Source organism: Eschrichtius robustus, chromosome 12, assembly GCF_028021215.1.
Source record: "Eschrichtius robustus isolate mEscRob2 chromosome 12, mEscRob2.pri, whole genome shotgun sequence".
NCBI lineage: Eukaryota > Metazoa > Chordata > Mammalia > Artiodactyla > Eschrichtiidae > Eschrichtius > Eschrichtius robustus.
The window spans coordinates 86844617-86858126 of NC_090835.1; the positions used below are offsets into that span (position 1 = coordinate 86844617).

The window sequence follows — 13510 nt, forward strand, 5'->3', positions numbered from 1 at the left end:
ATGGCAGGCAGGACATGCCAGTAGTCTTTGTTCCCAGGGGAAGAGAGAGGTTACAGGTTATGGGGGAATTGACGTCCGATTGGCTCATCGGTTGCCAGGGAAACCAGCAGAGGTCCGTGCCCCTCACCGCTCCTTTGATAAGCTATCATAGTGGAGATAGTTCCGATCTAAAGATTAGAACGGTCACTAGATGGAACCGGGGCAAGTACATAGGTATTTACTGATTAGGATGTATGATTAAGAGGGAAGGTCAGTCAGGTGAGTAGGGTGTAGGTGAAGCAGGCGCTGGTCGAGCAGGGGATGTAGGTACAGAGAGCCAGAGAACAGCCACCTTGGGAGGCCTAATCATACAACGTGTGTGTAGGTGCGGGTAAGGCAGGCATGTAGGGCATTGGACATGATTTTAAGGGATGTAGGTTGATCTACACCTAGTTATACATTAGCTCCCATCCACCCCACCCCTAAACTACACTGAGCCCCCAAGTGGGGCCTTCGTAAAAGAGAGGCTGCAGTTCCTGAAGTGGGTGATGGCAGGAATGAATGAATGAGAAGTATGGAGAGGATGGTACTTAATGAAGACCACCTTCCAGGTTAAAAGAGGGAGAGCAGAGACCCTGGAACTACTGGATCACGGACTGTTATCCTAGGCCCCAAACCTGAACTCGAATGCAAATGTGTGTATGTGCACGGGTTTCTAAGGAGTTTATCCAGATCTTTCATCAGTTCTTACAAGGATCTGTGAACCCACCTGTTAAGAATCCCCCACCCTAGACTCTAAGGGGAGATGGTCAGAAACAGCAGACCAGCGCCCTTGGCTTTGAGCTATGGTGAGCTTTTAAACGGTGTGTTTAATTTGTGAGTTTAGCCCTTCTGTCTGTGCTGAGTCGGCAGAATTTTCCTGAGAAAGAAAGGGACTGTCAGGGAAATTTGTGCTTCAAAGGAAAATTATAGCGCACCCTTTTGTGTCATCTGATTCTGATTCTATGAGAGCTACTTTACAATTCTGTAGATTGTAGATATCTGATAGCAATAGAAAATAACTCCTGTCTATAGACATGCAAATTAATTGTCTCCTGGTGGGACATTTTCTCCCTCCCTAGTCCACCCACCTCACCAATCCCCAACCGTGTAAAGGCCAGTTTGGGCCCTATTTACGCTTTAATTTCAATATTCCTGATCTATAAATGGCCTCCATTCTTCGAATTCTCCTTTGAATTGTAGTAACACCTCACCAGTTACCTCATTAATGAGTTACATAAAATCTTTTCAAAGGGGTTCATTTTTATACTTGTATGAGAGTCATGATTGTGTATTTTTGGGGAAAATTACCCTTTAATAAGATCTTTGTTCTTTATTTGACTGCAAGGAGTTTCTAGTGCCACCTCCATAACCATGGCAACCGAAGCATAAGGTAAACAAACCCACAGAAGTCCTAAATCTCCCGCAGCCTATCCTTTGGGGTGACCAGAGGGGAACAGCACTAGGCTCCTTTCCCTTCCCCTTCCCTCTCGTTCCTCCCCTTCTTCCTCCTTTTGCTCCCCACGCCCTTCCCTTCCTCTCTTCGATTCTCTTCCTCCTCGATCCTCCCCTCCCTTTTCTTCTTGCTTCCTGCCCCTGTACCCCTTTTTTCCAACTCCCTTACCTTCCACAACCCGCCCGGACTTGGAGCCCCTCCACACACACACACACACACACACACACACACACACGATCCCCTACACATACACACACACACAGGAGACCTTACACATGCGAGGGCGTCCGCGACCCAGGGTCCAAGGGGCTAACATCGTGCGGGGGCGGCTACCGGCCGCTGAGACGCGCCCGAGACCGGGCCGCCCACACCCGGGCCAGCCTCCGGTGTCGCAGGGGGATGCTCTGAGCTTGCAGTGGAAGGGACGGTTTCCTGAAAAGAAGGAACATTACAAGGTTCTAGTCAGTAAGAGCAAAAAACTAAACATTTTTTTCGGAAAGAAAATTCGGATTGTTTCGATGTAGCGATAAAAATAACAGGCAAAAGCCATGTAGAAAGTGTGCAGAGAGTTGTCGTGCGAGCATTGGTGGTTCAGTGGTAGAATTCTCGCCTGCCACGCGGGAGGCCCGGGTTCGATTCCCGGCCAATGCAAGGAAACTTTTGTTTTTCAAAAAATCCTTCCAATTTTGAAAATGCTCTGGTTTTGAAATCGGATACTTTCTACATTCGAATTTTGACCTACTCATATGTTTTGTGACCATAAGGCCCAGAGTCACTTCTGCTAGGTGGAAGGGGCAGGCTGGCTGGAGACGGGCTGTTTTCCTAAAAGAAACATCCAATTTTCTGTGTTCAGAATATATGGAGTCAATCTGCTCTGGATTCGTTCTTCTGTTTGAAGCATGAGTAAAGCCAGCGAATGGGCTCTGAGGGAAAGAAAACTTTTTCCAACTTACAAAAACAGCTCCCTTTAAATGAAAGTATAATAAAGGAATTCCTTCGAACGCTTGCTGTCGCGTTTAGCAGAGTGGCGCAGCGGAAGCGTGCTGGGCCCATAACCCAGAGGTCGATGGATCGAAACCATCCTCTGCTAGGTGCTTCTGTTTTTCGGAGGTGGGGGGGAAACTACTGTAGTCTCAGCAACCCTGTTTCCCTTCTTTCTGTACCTCATGAAAATGTGGGTAATTCAGTGGTAGATGTTTATCCCAAGAAAATTTTGAGACGAAAATAATTCACAAATCAGAAAGTCTCTAATGTCATGTGCCCCATCTCAGAGAGCAGAGAATTAATATTAATCCATCCGCTGAAAGGTGCCCATCTTTACCTACTACTGTATTGTAAACGAGAATTTAAATTTTGAGTTAAAAAGAACCATATATATATAGCTGATTTCAGTTTCAGAGATTTGGTTAAAGGGAGTTGGGGTTTATTTAAAATGACAGTTCTCAACAATCTCTCCCCCCTGCTCTGTTTTCCTCCTTAGCACTTATCACTATGTAATATATAGTATATTTTATTTATTCATTCAGTATTTAGTCCCCCTGTGGTTCCTGTAGTATCTACAACATGACCTGTCACATCTTGGGCATTGCTCGTTTGTTAAATACGTTAAAAGCTACGATTTCTAATACACCAAACACGACTATTCTTCGTTATTCTTCACCTTCTTCTTTTACCTTTTAAAAAATTACAAAAGAGTAATAAAATTACCACACCGAATCTATCTACTATTTAACATTATAGTATATAAACTACAAATTTCTTTTATATTTAAGGAAAACAACAACAACATAAAATTGAAGTACTCTTCAGCTGCAAACCCAGTCCTAATATCCCCTTTCTCAGGGCAACTCTACCATGAATTTGATGTGCATATCTCCCATTCCTTTTTTTTTTTTTTTAATGAATAATTTTTATTTGCAAAGAGCCTGAGAACAACTCATATTAAAGTTTTCATTTACATAACACAATGTTTATTTTCAAAAGTATTGACAAAGTGCCCACATAAAAGGCTTTCCTTTATGATACCATTGACAGTAAGTCTATTTCTATGTAATAATCTATAACTAAACATGAGTATACCTAATGTCTACATAAATGTCTGGACTGAGAGGCCAAAGGGCCATATTTGATTTTCAGGTGGTTCTAAAGTGAAGGCAACATCTTTATGAACCTGGCAATAGAGGTTTTAGAAATCCTGTCATTAAAGTTCTTTTATCAATTGTATTTAAATTTTTTTTTTTTTTGTATTAAAATTTTTTTCCACATGAAAGTCCTATCACAGTAAAGCATCACTTTAGGTACCAGGGGAGATCTCATTTCATTTTCAGTCTTGCTTACATGGATGCCCATGGCAGACACAATTTCCATCTGAGGTGTTTCAGTAACAAGCTTTCTAATCTCACAGATCACCAGAGGAACATGTGATTAATCAAAAGGAAAAAAATTGCCCAGAAAGATGAAACATTATTCACTATTTTCTTCTGGGTTCTATTTAAGAAATAAATTTTCAGTCCGTTCTTGGATATTGTAACCATAGATTGAGCATCTTCTCACAGTGGCAAATTCATGCTTACCTAGAATTTCTTATTGACATGCATAAAAATGAAAAGAGAAGAGCTCTGTTATGATAGTGTCGACGAAAAATTAATCAGCCGATCTGAGAAAGAAATGGAAAATTTTATTCAAGCCAAATTGAGGATTATAACCAGGGAACAGCCTCTCAGAAAGCTCCAAGAACTGTTCCGCCCATTACAAGTCAAAACACAGTTATATAAGTTTTTTGAGACAGAGGGCTGTACATCAAACGACGTATTATTTACAGTTTACACAATTCAGATCTTCAAGTACAAAGTTGTGGGTCTTCATGGCTCCTTACAAGATCAAGAAGGAAGGTTTTCTTTTAAGGAGTTGTCTTGTTGGTGATAGGAGAATGTTGTTCTTTACGGTTGAGGCCAGTATTTCTGCTGATGGGAGTGGTTTGGTCGATGAATCATGCAGACACATAATGCACAGTGGAGGGGGGATGGGGAGGGGGAGGGGGAGGAGGAGGGAGGTGGGGGGCGGGGGGGCGGGGAGAGGAGCCCAAAAGGCAGAGAAAATTTTTCATGTTTAAAGTTCTCTTGTCTTGCCATAAAACGTGAATTTTATCTCACAATAGTCATTTTATCGTGGGGCCTCCAAGCACACTCTCTGTGTATAGCACAGCTCCCACAAAAAGCATTTTGCAAGATTGAAACAAAGTTTGTCATCTGTTACATTTGTTAGCAGTAGCTTCAAGTGACCGGCAAGAAGGAGATTTATTTTTAGAAACAGATTATTTCTGCTGGAAGAGAGACTTCAGAGATCACTTTTAGTTCAGGAACAGACCAGGAAGATGAGACCGTCCAGTAAGTTACACAGAATGTGGTAGCAGTGACAGCAGGGCTGGGTGGTGGATAAAACCCAAGCCTTCTGATTCCGCAAAGTGTTATTCTTCAATTATAGTCTTCACTTCATAGCTTTGGACTATAGAGATTTCCAAATCTCAGAATTTCCTAGAGAGGCCTAGAAACTGCTTGTGTGGGGCAATAATCGGCTGGCTGAGAGTTGAGTGTCTATTCAATAAGGTTTGGAGGAAGAAAATGGGACTCAGACCAGTTTACCTTTGTCCCCCTCCTTCCTGTCCACACCCATCACCTGGAATCATTTGCATTTTATTAATTATCTACAACTTACATTCTATCTCTGAGTTGTAAAATAGCCTAATCATTCAAAGGCAATCAAAGATGCACACCTCCATAGATCATATCATCCTGGAAGCTCAGCCACCTGGCGCCACCCCACCGGGCACCACTGAAAGGACTCCCTTCGAGCTGTCGACTGAAAAAAAAATGCACAACCTAAAAGTTGAGAATTATGTTTTATTCCGTGGACCTGCTGAGGACTTAAGACCAGGATGCAGCCTCTCAGATAGCTTTGAGGGACTGCTGTGAAGAGGTAAGGGAGGAGTCAAGATATATAGGAGTTCAAACAAACAAAAACACCGAGTGGTCTAACATCAAAATATTACTGCTAATTAAAGAAAACCAGACATCACAAGTTAATGAATTTAGTGCTTTTTTATGTGTGGGAAGATGCAAGAGTCTGGGCTCATTGAAATCATTCCTTTGATATGTATCTTAACTACCTAGGGCCAGTATCCTGCTTTTCTCCATCCTGAAGCCCCTCAGGGTGCACAGGCAGTGCGTGGCAGTGGCTGATGGCTTGATGGCTGCAGTAAAATCCTTTGTTTACTGATGTGACAGGTGACATTTTTGGTCCACAGCTCCCATTCACACACTTCCAAGTTTGGTAACTTACTCTGACAACTCATACACCTTCTGTTAATAATCCTCCTTTCCCCTTTTACTTCTCCAATGCCAAGTTTTCATTCTCAGGCCTGCTTTTATCGCTCTACTGACCAGTGGAATTCCAGGATCTAGCCTTGAAAACACAGACACTTTTTAGTGCTGGAGAGAGGAACACATCCTGTAGGGCTTCGTAAAATGGCTATTTCTGATGATGTTCAAAGACATTGACCTCAGAGATTGTTACTATGACCCATGTTACTACGAAGTAACATTTAAATTGTAAAAGTCTGTAAGTGATTGTCTTTCTCAAAGAATATGTCTTGCCCTAGTAATAAGCTGCTAATTGGCAGCTCCTTTTTTCCTCAAGATCTTTATCTTTGTGATATTTGTTAATCAGAAGAAGACAATTGGTTTTTCCTACTTCTCCCATATGCGTGGAGATAAAGTAAAAAAATATTAAAAGAAATCAGTGATTCACTAGAGAGCTGATTTCAACAGAATTTGAGTCTGTGCCTCATGTAAATAGAGGAAACAAGGAGCTAAAGGAGAGAGAGGGGCAAGCTGGGTTCAGGGAACAAGGGTGGGCCATTTGCAGAAGGCAGTGGAACCAGGAAGGGAAGAGGTGGAGCTTCCGCTAAGATCCGTACTGCCTCTACCTTCCCCTTTCATTTTACTTATTGTAAGACAGGAGAAATAAGAACAGTTACTAAAAAAAAAAAAAAAAAAAGGAGAAAAATTTGAAAGGACCAAAGAAAAGTAGGTAAAGGAGAATACATCACAGTAAGACAAATATGACATAATTAGAAAAGAATGAGTTTATTTATTAACTATTTAATCTACAACAAACTATTCCAAACAACTTTCACCACTTATACCTCATTGTTGGTAGGGAGCTTAAATTTTTTTATTATTTGTTTAGTTCACTTTTGTATCCATTTACTTAAATTGCCAAAAAAAAAAAAAGCTGTTGAATGCCTGCTGTGTGTGTGACCCTCTGCTCTGTCTAGAGCTGCCAAGTGAGAAACAGATTCTTTTCAGTTGAGGATTTAGGAGGATGGGGAGATCCAGGCATTTGATCTGGGTTTTGGTGGTATGGAGAGTATACTGGACAGCTTGACATGGACACAGAAATCTCTGTTAATGTCCAGAGTTCTCCAGCTGTGGGATTAAGGTTTTCATGAAGCTTTCAGGTATTTTTTGTTTAGTCCACACTGTTATACATTTTTTATTAGTTGTGATGAAATAAAATTCATATTTTATGGCAAGACAAGAAAATTTTAAACATAAAATTTTTCTTTGCCTATTTGGGCCTCCTCCCTCCCCTTTAGTGTGTGTTGTACATCTGTATTAACCAGATCTCCCTAGGAGATAACATTCCTTATTAATCTCATCAAGGGTCACTACTCCTTAGGAGATAACCTTCCGTCGTAATGTCGTAATGTCGTAATCTCGTAAGGGGCCATGATGGCCCTGACCCACTACTTGATTTGTATGCATAGATCTGGATTGTGTAAACTGTCAGTAACACGTCATTGTATGTACAGGTCTCAGTCTCAAAAACTTAACTGTGCTTTGATCTTTAACGCGTGGAACAGTTCTCAGAACTTTCTGAGAGACTGTTCCTGGGTTATCAGACTCAATTTGGCTTGAATAAAATTTTCCATTTCTTTCTTAGATCGACCGATTAATTTTTTTGTTGACAATTGCCAGTTTTGAAAATTTGAAGTATTCCTTATTAAAATGCAAATCCTCTTGAAAAAATTGAAAGACTCACTGACACTGAGCCTGCAGCCCCATGAGGCAACAGTCAAGTGAAATCATAGTGCATAGGCTCTGTAGCCTTCAGTTTTCTGCAGTTCCCACTGGTCCCCTTAGTTTCCAAGTGTTAGTTGGCGTTTATCAACATCCTTGTGCTGTGGTTGTCGTAGGGTAGTATTAAGAGAACAGTGAAATATGCTACTAAAACTGGGAAGGTGAAATACAGTGTCAGAAGTCTTTGTACTTCAAGAAAAATAGCAAAAAGCACCTTGTAGCCAGTTTTGCTTTTATCTGCTAGGCCCCCATGAGCATTTGACTTCTAACCTCTGGTTTAGGGAATATCACAACTGTCTCTTTAGCTGCAGTTAAAGCTAAATGTAAACAGTTTATGAAAGACAATTTGGAATAGAAAGTTGGGATCAAAGCATGGAAAAAATGGCCTAAATGCTGTTATGGACTCAATTGTGTTCCCTCAAAATTCCTTTGTTTTGAGCCCTAACCTCAAAGTAACTATATTTGGAGATAGGGCCTTTAAAGAGGTAATTAAGGTTAAATGAGATCATAAGGGTAGGGTCCTAATCCGAAAGCCCTGGTATCTTTATAAGAAAAGACTCCAGGGGTGCAGACACACAGAAAAAAGAGTATGTGAGGACACAGCAAGACAGCCAGCTGCAAGCCAAGGAGGGAAACCAGTCCTGCCAACACCTTAACCTTGGACTTCTAGCCTACAGAACTGTGAGAAAATAAATTTTTGTTGTTTAAGACACCCAGTGTGTGGTATTTTGTTGTGGCAGTGCTAGCAAACTAATACAAGCATTTTAATAGGATGTTTGTTTGGACTTAGGCAGTAGAAACTGTCAAAGCAGGACTAAGAGACAGAAACATTTGGAAAGGAAAGAGTCTACCTGCAAAGAGGTCAAGAGTCAGACTTTGAGGAAAACACACACACACACACACACACACACACACACGTATTTAAAATGGTGTGTGTTGGAGGGGGAGCTGCAAAATGACTGAGGTTACCACGTGCACATTGGCCTGTTCATGGTGGAAAAATTGCAACTCACATGGTAATCATTATCCTGACAAGTCCTGACACATCTTCAAAGAGCAGTCTAGCAAAAATCAGGGTATCATTGTTCTGTCAGGTGTTTAGGTTTACAGAAAACATTCAAGTATTTATTACTTTGAGGACCAGAACTAGGGTGAGCATGACCCTATTATTTTTTATTTATTTTAGGGTGCAGAATATTTTGATTTCTTTTTTAAAATTTTATTCCTTTTTATTTCCACAGCTCTGACCAGAGCACAAAACAATACCTCTCTCCCTCTCTCACATGCGCACAAGTGACTCTTGAAGTGACTAACAAATCCGGCGGTTAAAGGGAGACAGAAATGATCACTCTACTCATCCTAACTCACTGTTAGTAAAAAGTTGAAGTTAGGAAGCATTTCAGTTGGATCTGGAAAACACGACGCCTTGGATCGGTCCTTCTGTTTTCTTGCCACAAGATGGCAGAAGAGGGCAATACTTCTTATCTCACCCACTCTGAAGGTAATTATCCCTCTGATCTCTTAACAGTGGAAGAAAAAAATCTCGGAAAAAGCAAATAATAGAAAGAGGGGATGAATATGATGCTGATGAGTTCAGGATGAAATTAGGGGACTGCTCTCCACCAAGTAGGGTAGCTTGTCGGTGGGTTTTGTCGCCAACTCCCAAGACCTAATGACAGGGGCGCAGGGACTGGAAAAAGAATCTCATTTTAGAGGAGTGAATGACAAACCCGTATATTTTGCAGACCCATTGACCTGTTGGCATGAATTCCTGGAGGCTTGTTGCCTGTGACAGGGACAAGACTGTCTGAGATAGGGTCTATACCTACAACTTTAAGGGAAGTGACAACAGGGAAAGACAGGAAATGTTACAGCCTGGATGGGGGATGTGGTAGTAGGGGCTTATTTTGCTGTTAATGGGGGAAAAAAAGATTTACAATAGCAGTCATCTCCTGGTGAGAGGGGATGACAGGGTAGCGGAAAATGTTAATGCTTCCAACTGCAAAAAAAAGAATTTAGGCACTGTTGAAAGATGCAGGGGAGGGGGGAATTGGAGGACTTTCGATCATGCCTTGAGAGATTCCATTCCCTAATATTACTAGCTAGTCCATGCGTTAAGTAAATATGCCCTTCTCTTAAATACTGAGTTCTCTGACTTCTATCGCGGGATTTTAAATCGTGGACTCTAAAATCACTGCCAGATAACTACTCCCCCGGCCTAGCGAGTCCTGGCATATCTCCTTCCGGCACATCGATTAAACATTGGAAGAACGCGGCTTTCCCAAATTGCTGGGTTCCTTGTTCAACCTTTTCTCCTTAAGGAACGTCCCTGACCTTTAATATTCCCGTTGCACTTTGACATAAATCATTTCAACTCACCCTAAGATCTCCGTAGGATAGACAAGTCTAATGTTACCATACCCATTCTGTAGTGGATGAGAAATAGACACCGAGAGGTTAATTTCGCCCAGGATCCGACTGCAGAACACAGTACCGTTAATTGTCAGCTTTATGGCTCTTGGCTCCAGAGCCCGGTGCATTCCCGCAGATAATGCAAGTCATCCTTTTACTTTCGAGAAAATCTCTTCAAAACGCACAACCCTGATGGCAGACTATCTGGCCAATTGCAGCCTATGGCGGGCTTTTCAAATAGTGCTGCTGCCCAATCAGAGACGGGGAGCGTTCCTTGCGTTGAAAAAGGGTAAACAAAAGCAAAATTTTGGCTACTGCAGCTGAGGGCAAAACTGAAAATCTTTTTCAAAGGACGCCAAAGAATCCATACGAAGCTTGCATGACACTGCATAAATGCGTATACAAGAATGTTTACGGAGGGCTTTTTAAGTTTTTACCCCGTTTTCCGCTCCCAAACCAGCCCCCTACTCTCCCGAGAGAAGCTAGACTACAGGCAAGTGCACCAGCTATTTCTCTGAAAGTGTAGGTGGCTCTGAAAAGAGCCTTTGGGTCATGTGTGGCAGCGGGCCGGCTCACTTGGAGCTGGTATACTTGGTGACGGCCTTGGTGCCCTCGGACACGGCGTGCTTGGCCAGCTCCCCGGGCAGCAGCAGGCGCACGGCCGTCTGGATCTCCCTGGAGGTGATGGTCGAACGCTTGTTGTAATGCGCCAGGCGCGACGCCTCGCCCGCGATGCGTTCGAAAATGTCGTTGACAAATGAGTTCATGATGCCCATGGCTTTGGACGAGATGCCTGTGTCCGGGTGGACCTGCTTCAGCACTTTGTATACGTAGATAGAGTAGCTCTCCTTGCGGCTGCGCTTGCGTTTCTTGCCATCTTTCTTCTGGGCCTTGGTCACCGCTTTCTTGGACCCCTTCTTCGGAGCCGGGGCGGATTTAGCCAACTCAGGCATGATGAAAAAAATTTCAAGATTCCCGAGAAGCAAAGTAAAAATAGCGAGTCGGTCGAGTCCTTTTTATTTACAAAACGTATGCAAATAAGGGTTAGTAAAGTTCTTTGTCTGACTGGCTAATATTAGTGATGACGTTATTTCAATATTGTCCAATCAGAACACGCATTATTAGGAACTGCATTGTCTTGTTTAAACTGGGACAGCAACTTTGGCCAATGGAATAGCTTCTTTTTCGCGCGCAGCTGCGGTTATAAGTTGTGGGGTTTTTTTTCTCTTCAGTCTTTTTTGGTGTAGGTGCATAAGCATTGCACGATGTCTGGACGTGGTAAGCAAGGCGGCAAAGCTCGCGCCAAGGCCAAGACCCGCTCCTCGCGGGCCGGGCTCCAGTTTCCCGTAGGCCGAGTGCACCGCCTGCTCCGCAAAGGCAACTACGCCGAGCGGGTCGGGGCCGGCGCGCCGGTGTATTTGGCCGCGGTACTAGAGTACCTGACGGCCGAGATCCTGGAGTTGGCGGGCAACGCGGCCCGCGACAATAAGAAGACGCGCATCATCCCGCGCCACCTGCAGCTGGCCATCCGTAACGACGAAGAGCTCAACAAGCTGCTGGGCAAAGTCACCATCGCTCAGGGCGGCGTCCTGCCCAACATCCAGGCCGTGCTGCTGCCCAAGAAGACTGAGAGCCACCACAAGGCCAAGGGCAAGTAAAGTCTGAATTAATACTCCAATCTCTAAGAACAAAGGCTCTTTTCAGAGCCACCCACAATTTCTGTTGAAGAACTGAACACTGTCCTGAAACCTATCACGAATCCCCGGCTAAGTTTACAGTACTGTATGTTGCAATATGTAGTCCCCCTGTTGATTTGACCGAGCATGCGTTAACTCATCTGGTAAAAACTAGTTTGCAGTTTACTCGATTGTAAAACCATGAAAGCGGCCGCATTTATTGTCCCCTCCCCAGGAACACATTTCCGGTGATTATTTGTTCCAGCAAATATGTTACATATTAAACCAATTTTGTTTTGTTTCTGGGTCTTCATCGTTAAAACCCGATGGTCCATTAGTTAACTAAAACTGCCCCTACTCGAAAGCTCCTTTCAGAGCTACCCCTATTTACAGGAAAACACCTAATCACTGATCAATGTAAACGTATCATTACTCCAGGCCTAAGTACATAATTTACATATTAAAGGCCAATAAGCCATTTGATTGCATCAAAATCAATTAATGAAGTCAGATAGTCATTTACTAGTATTTAGTCAAGCACACATCAAGCTCCCCCTTCCCCACACCACGCTAGGCAAAGTTCTGTGTTCAGGAGGCCGGTGTGCCATAGTCTATTCTGAAACTCTATTTTAGGTCTTGGTACAGTCATTAAAAGCAGATCCTGATGCAGTTATGAAATGGAACTACTATTTAGAGAGACTAGCAAATACATTATTTTGCTGTAATTTCCCCCCACATTATCTGAAAAGGGAAAAATTCTCCAATGAAAAAATGCATTTCTTTTAGGACAATTTAGGCGCTGACTTCCACAAATTCTGAACCAGACTCCTTTTTTACTGGTGAAATCTTAACGTTTTGTTCGAAAACCATAAACTCAGGATGGAGTACAGCCATAATTCTTTCCTGCGAAAATAGAAATCACAAAATTAATAGTATGGAAAACAAAACCTTTTCAGAGGCGGTAAAAACCAAATAAAGATTGAATTAAAAGCCAATCAGGTTACTCCTGCAAAGTTGTGGCCAATCAGGATCGGATCATCTGTATAAAGTCTGGTCCTGGAAGCGCTCAGTTGCTTCTCTCGCGGCATTAGCGTTGAAGCATGGCTAGGACCAAGCAGACCGCTCGCAAGTCCACCGGTGGCAAGGCGCCGCGCAAGCAGTTGGCCACCAAGGCGGCCCGCAAGAGCGCGCCGGCCACGGGCGGCGTGAAGAAGCCGCACCGCTACCGGCCCGGCACGGTGGCCCTGCGCGAGATCCGCCGCTACCAGAAGTCCACGGAGCTGCTGATCCGCAAGCTGCCGTTCCAGCGGTTGGTGCGCGAGATCGCGCAGGACTTCAAGACCGACCTGCGCTTCCAGAGCTCGGCCGTCATGGCGCTGCAGGAGGCGTGCGAGGCCTACCTGGTGGGGCTCTTCGAGGACACCAACCTGTGTGCCATCCACGCCAAGCGCGTCACCATCATGCCCAAGGACATCCAGCTTGCGCGCCGCATCCGCGGGGAGAGGGCATAAACTGTCTTCTAATCTGGCTTGGGCGCATTTGCTTCCTCCCAAAGGCTCTTTTAAGAGCCACTTCTGTTCTCATTGAGAGTAGCTGTTATACTAGGATGGGTATTAAAAAAATGGGGGAGAAGGGGTCTCTCCAGGAACTACATAATATTTGTCATGCAAAATGGCTATACAGAGTACTGGCCAAGGCTACACATGCTGTGTTCATTTTGTTAGCTATTTAAAAGGACTTGCTGAACAGCAGCTTATAAGGGCAACAGTGTCTCCAGCATCGAGGTCACCTGGACCCTGAGTAATCAA

General features: G+C 43.5%; 3 protein-coding genes and 2 non-coding genes across 5 annotated transcripts; 4 read left to right on the plus strand and 1 right to left on the minus strand.

Moving 5' to 3' along the window:
- The first annotated feature begins 2054 nt into the window (after nucleotides 1-2054).
- Nucleotides 2055-2125, plus strand: TRNAG-GCC (transfer RNA glycine (anticodon GCC)). Its single transcript has one exon. It is a non-coding gene; the product is annotated as a tRNA-Gly (tRNA).
- A 367-nt stretch (nucleotides 2126-2492) lies between these two features.
- TRNAM-CAU (transfer RNA methionine (anticodon CAU)) lies at nucleotides 2493-2564 on the plus strand. The gene has a single exon. It is a non-coding gene; the product is annotated as a tRNA-Met (tRNA).
- An 8034-nt stretch (nucleotides 2565-10598) lies between these two features.
- LOC137772914 (histone H2B type 1-L-like) lies at nucleotides 10599-10979 on the minus strand. Its single transcript, XM_068557079.1, has one exon. The coding sequence runs from the start codon at nucleotides 10977-10979 to the stop codon at nucleotides 10599-10601; it is 381 nt and encodes a 126-aa protein (XP_068413180.1).
- Nucleotides 10980-11291: 312 nt separating this feature from the next.
- On the plus strand, nucleotides 11292-11684 carry H2AC17 (H2A clustered histone 17). The gene has a single exon (XM_068557071.1). The coding sequence runs from the start codon at nucleotides 11292-11294 to the stop codon at nucleotides 11682-11684; it is 393 nt and encodes a 130-aa protein (XP_068413172.1).
- Nucleotides 11685-12802: 1118 nt separating this feature from the next.
- H3C12 (H3 clustered histone 12) lies at nucleotides 12803-13213 on the plus strand. Its single transcript, XM_068557068.1, has one exon. The coding sequence runs from the start codon at nucleotides 12803-12805 to the stop codon at nucleotides 13211-13213; it is 411 nt and encodes a 136-aa protein (XP_068413169.1).
- Nucleotides 13214-13510: the final 297 nt, after the last annotated feature.

Coding starts and splice junctions, on each gene's coding strand:
- LOC137772914 (XM_068557079.1), bottom strand. CDS start 10,979: ATGCCTGAGTTGGCTAAATCCGCCCCGGCTCCGAAGAAGGGGTCCAAG.
- H2AC17 (XM_068557071.1), top strand. CDS start 11,292: ATGTCTGGACGTGGTAAGCAAGGCGGCAAAGCTCGCGCCAAGGCCAAG.
- H3C12 (XM_068557068.1), top strand. CDS start 12,803: ATGGCTAGGACCAAGCAGACCGCTCGCAAGTCCACCGGTGGCAAGGCG.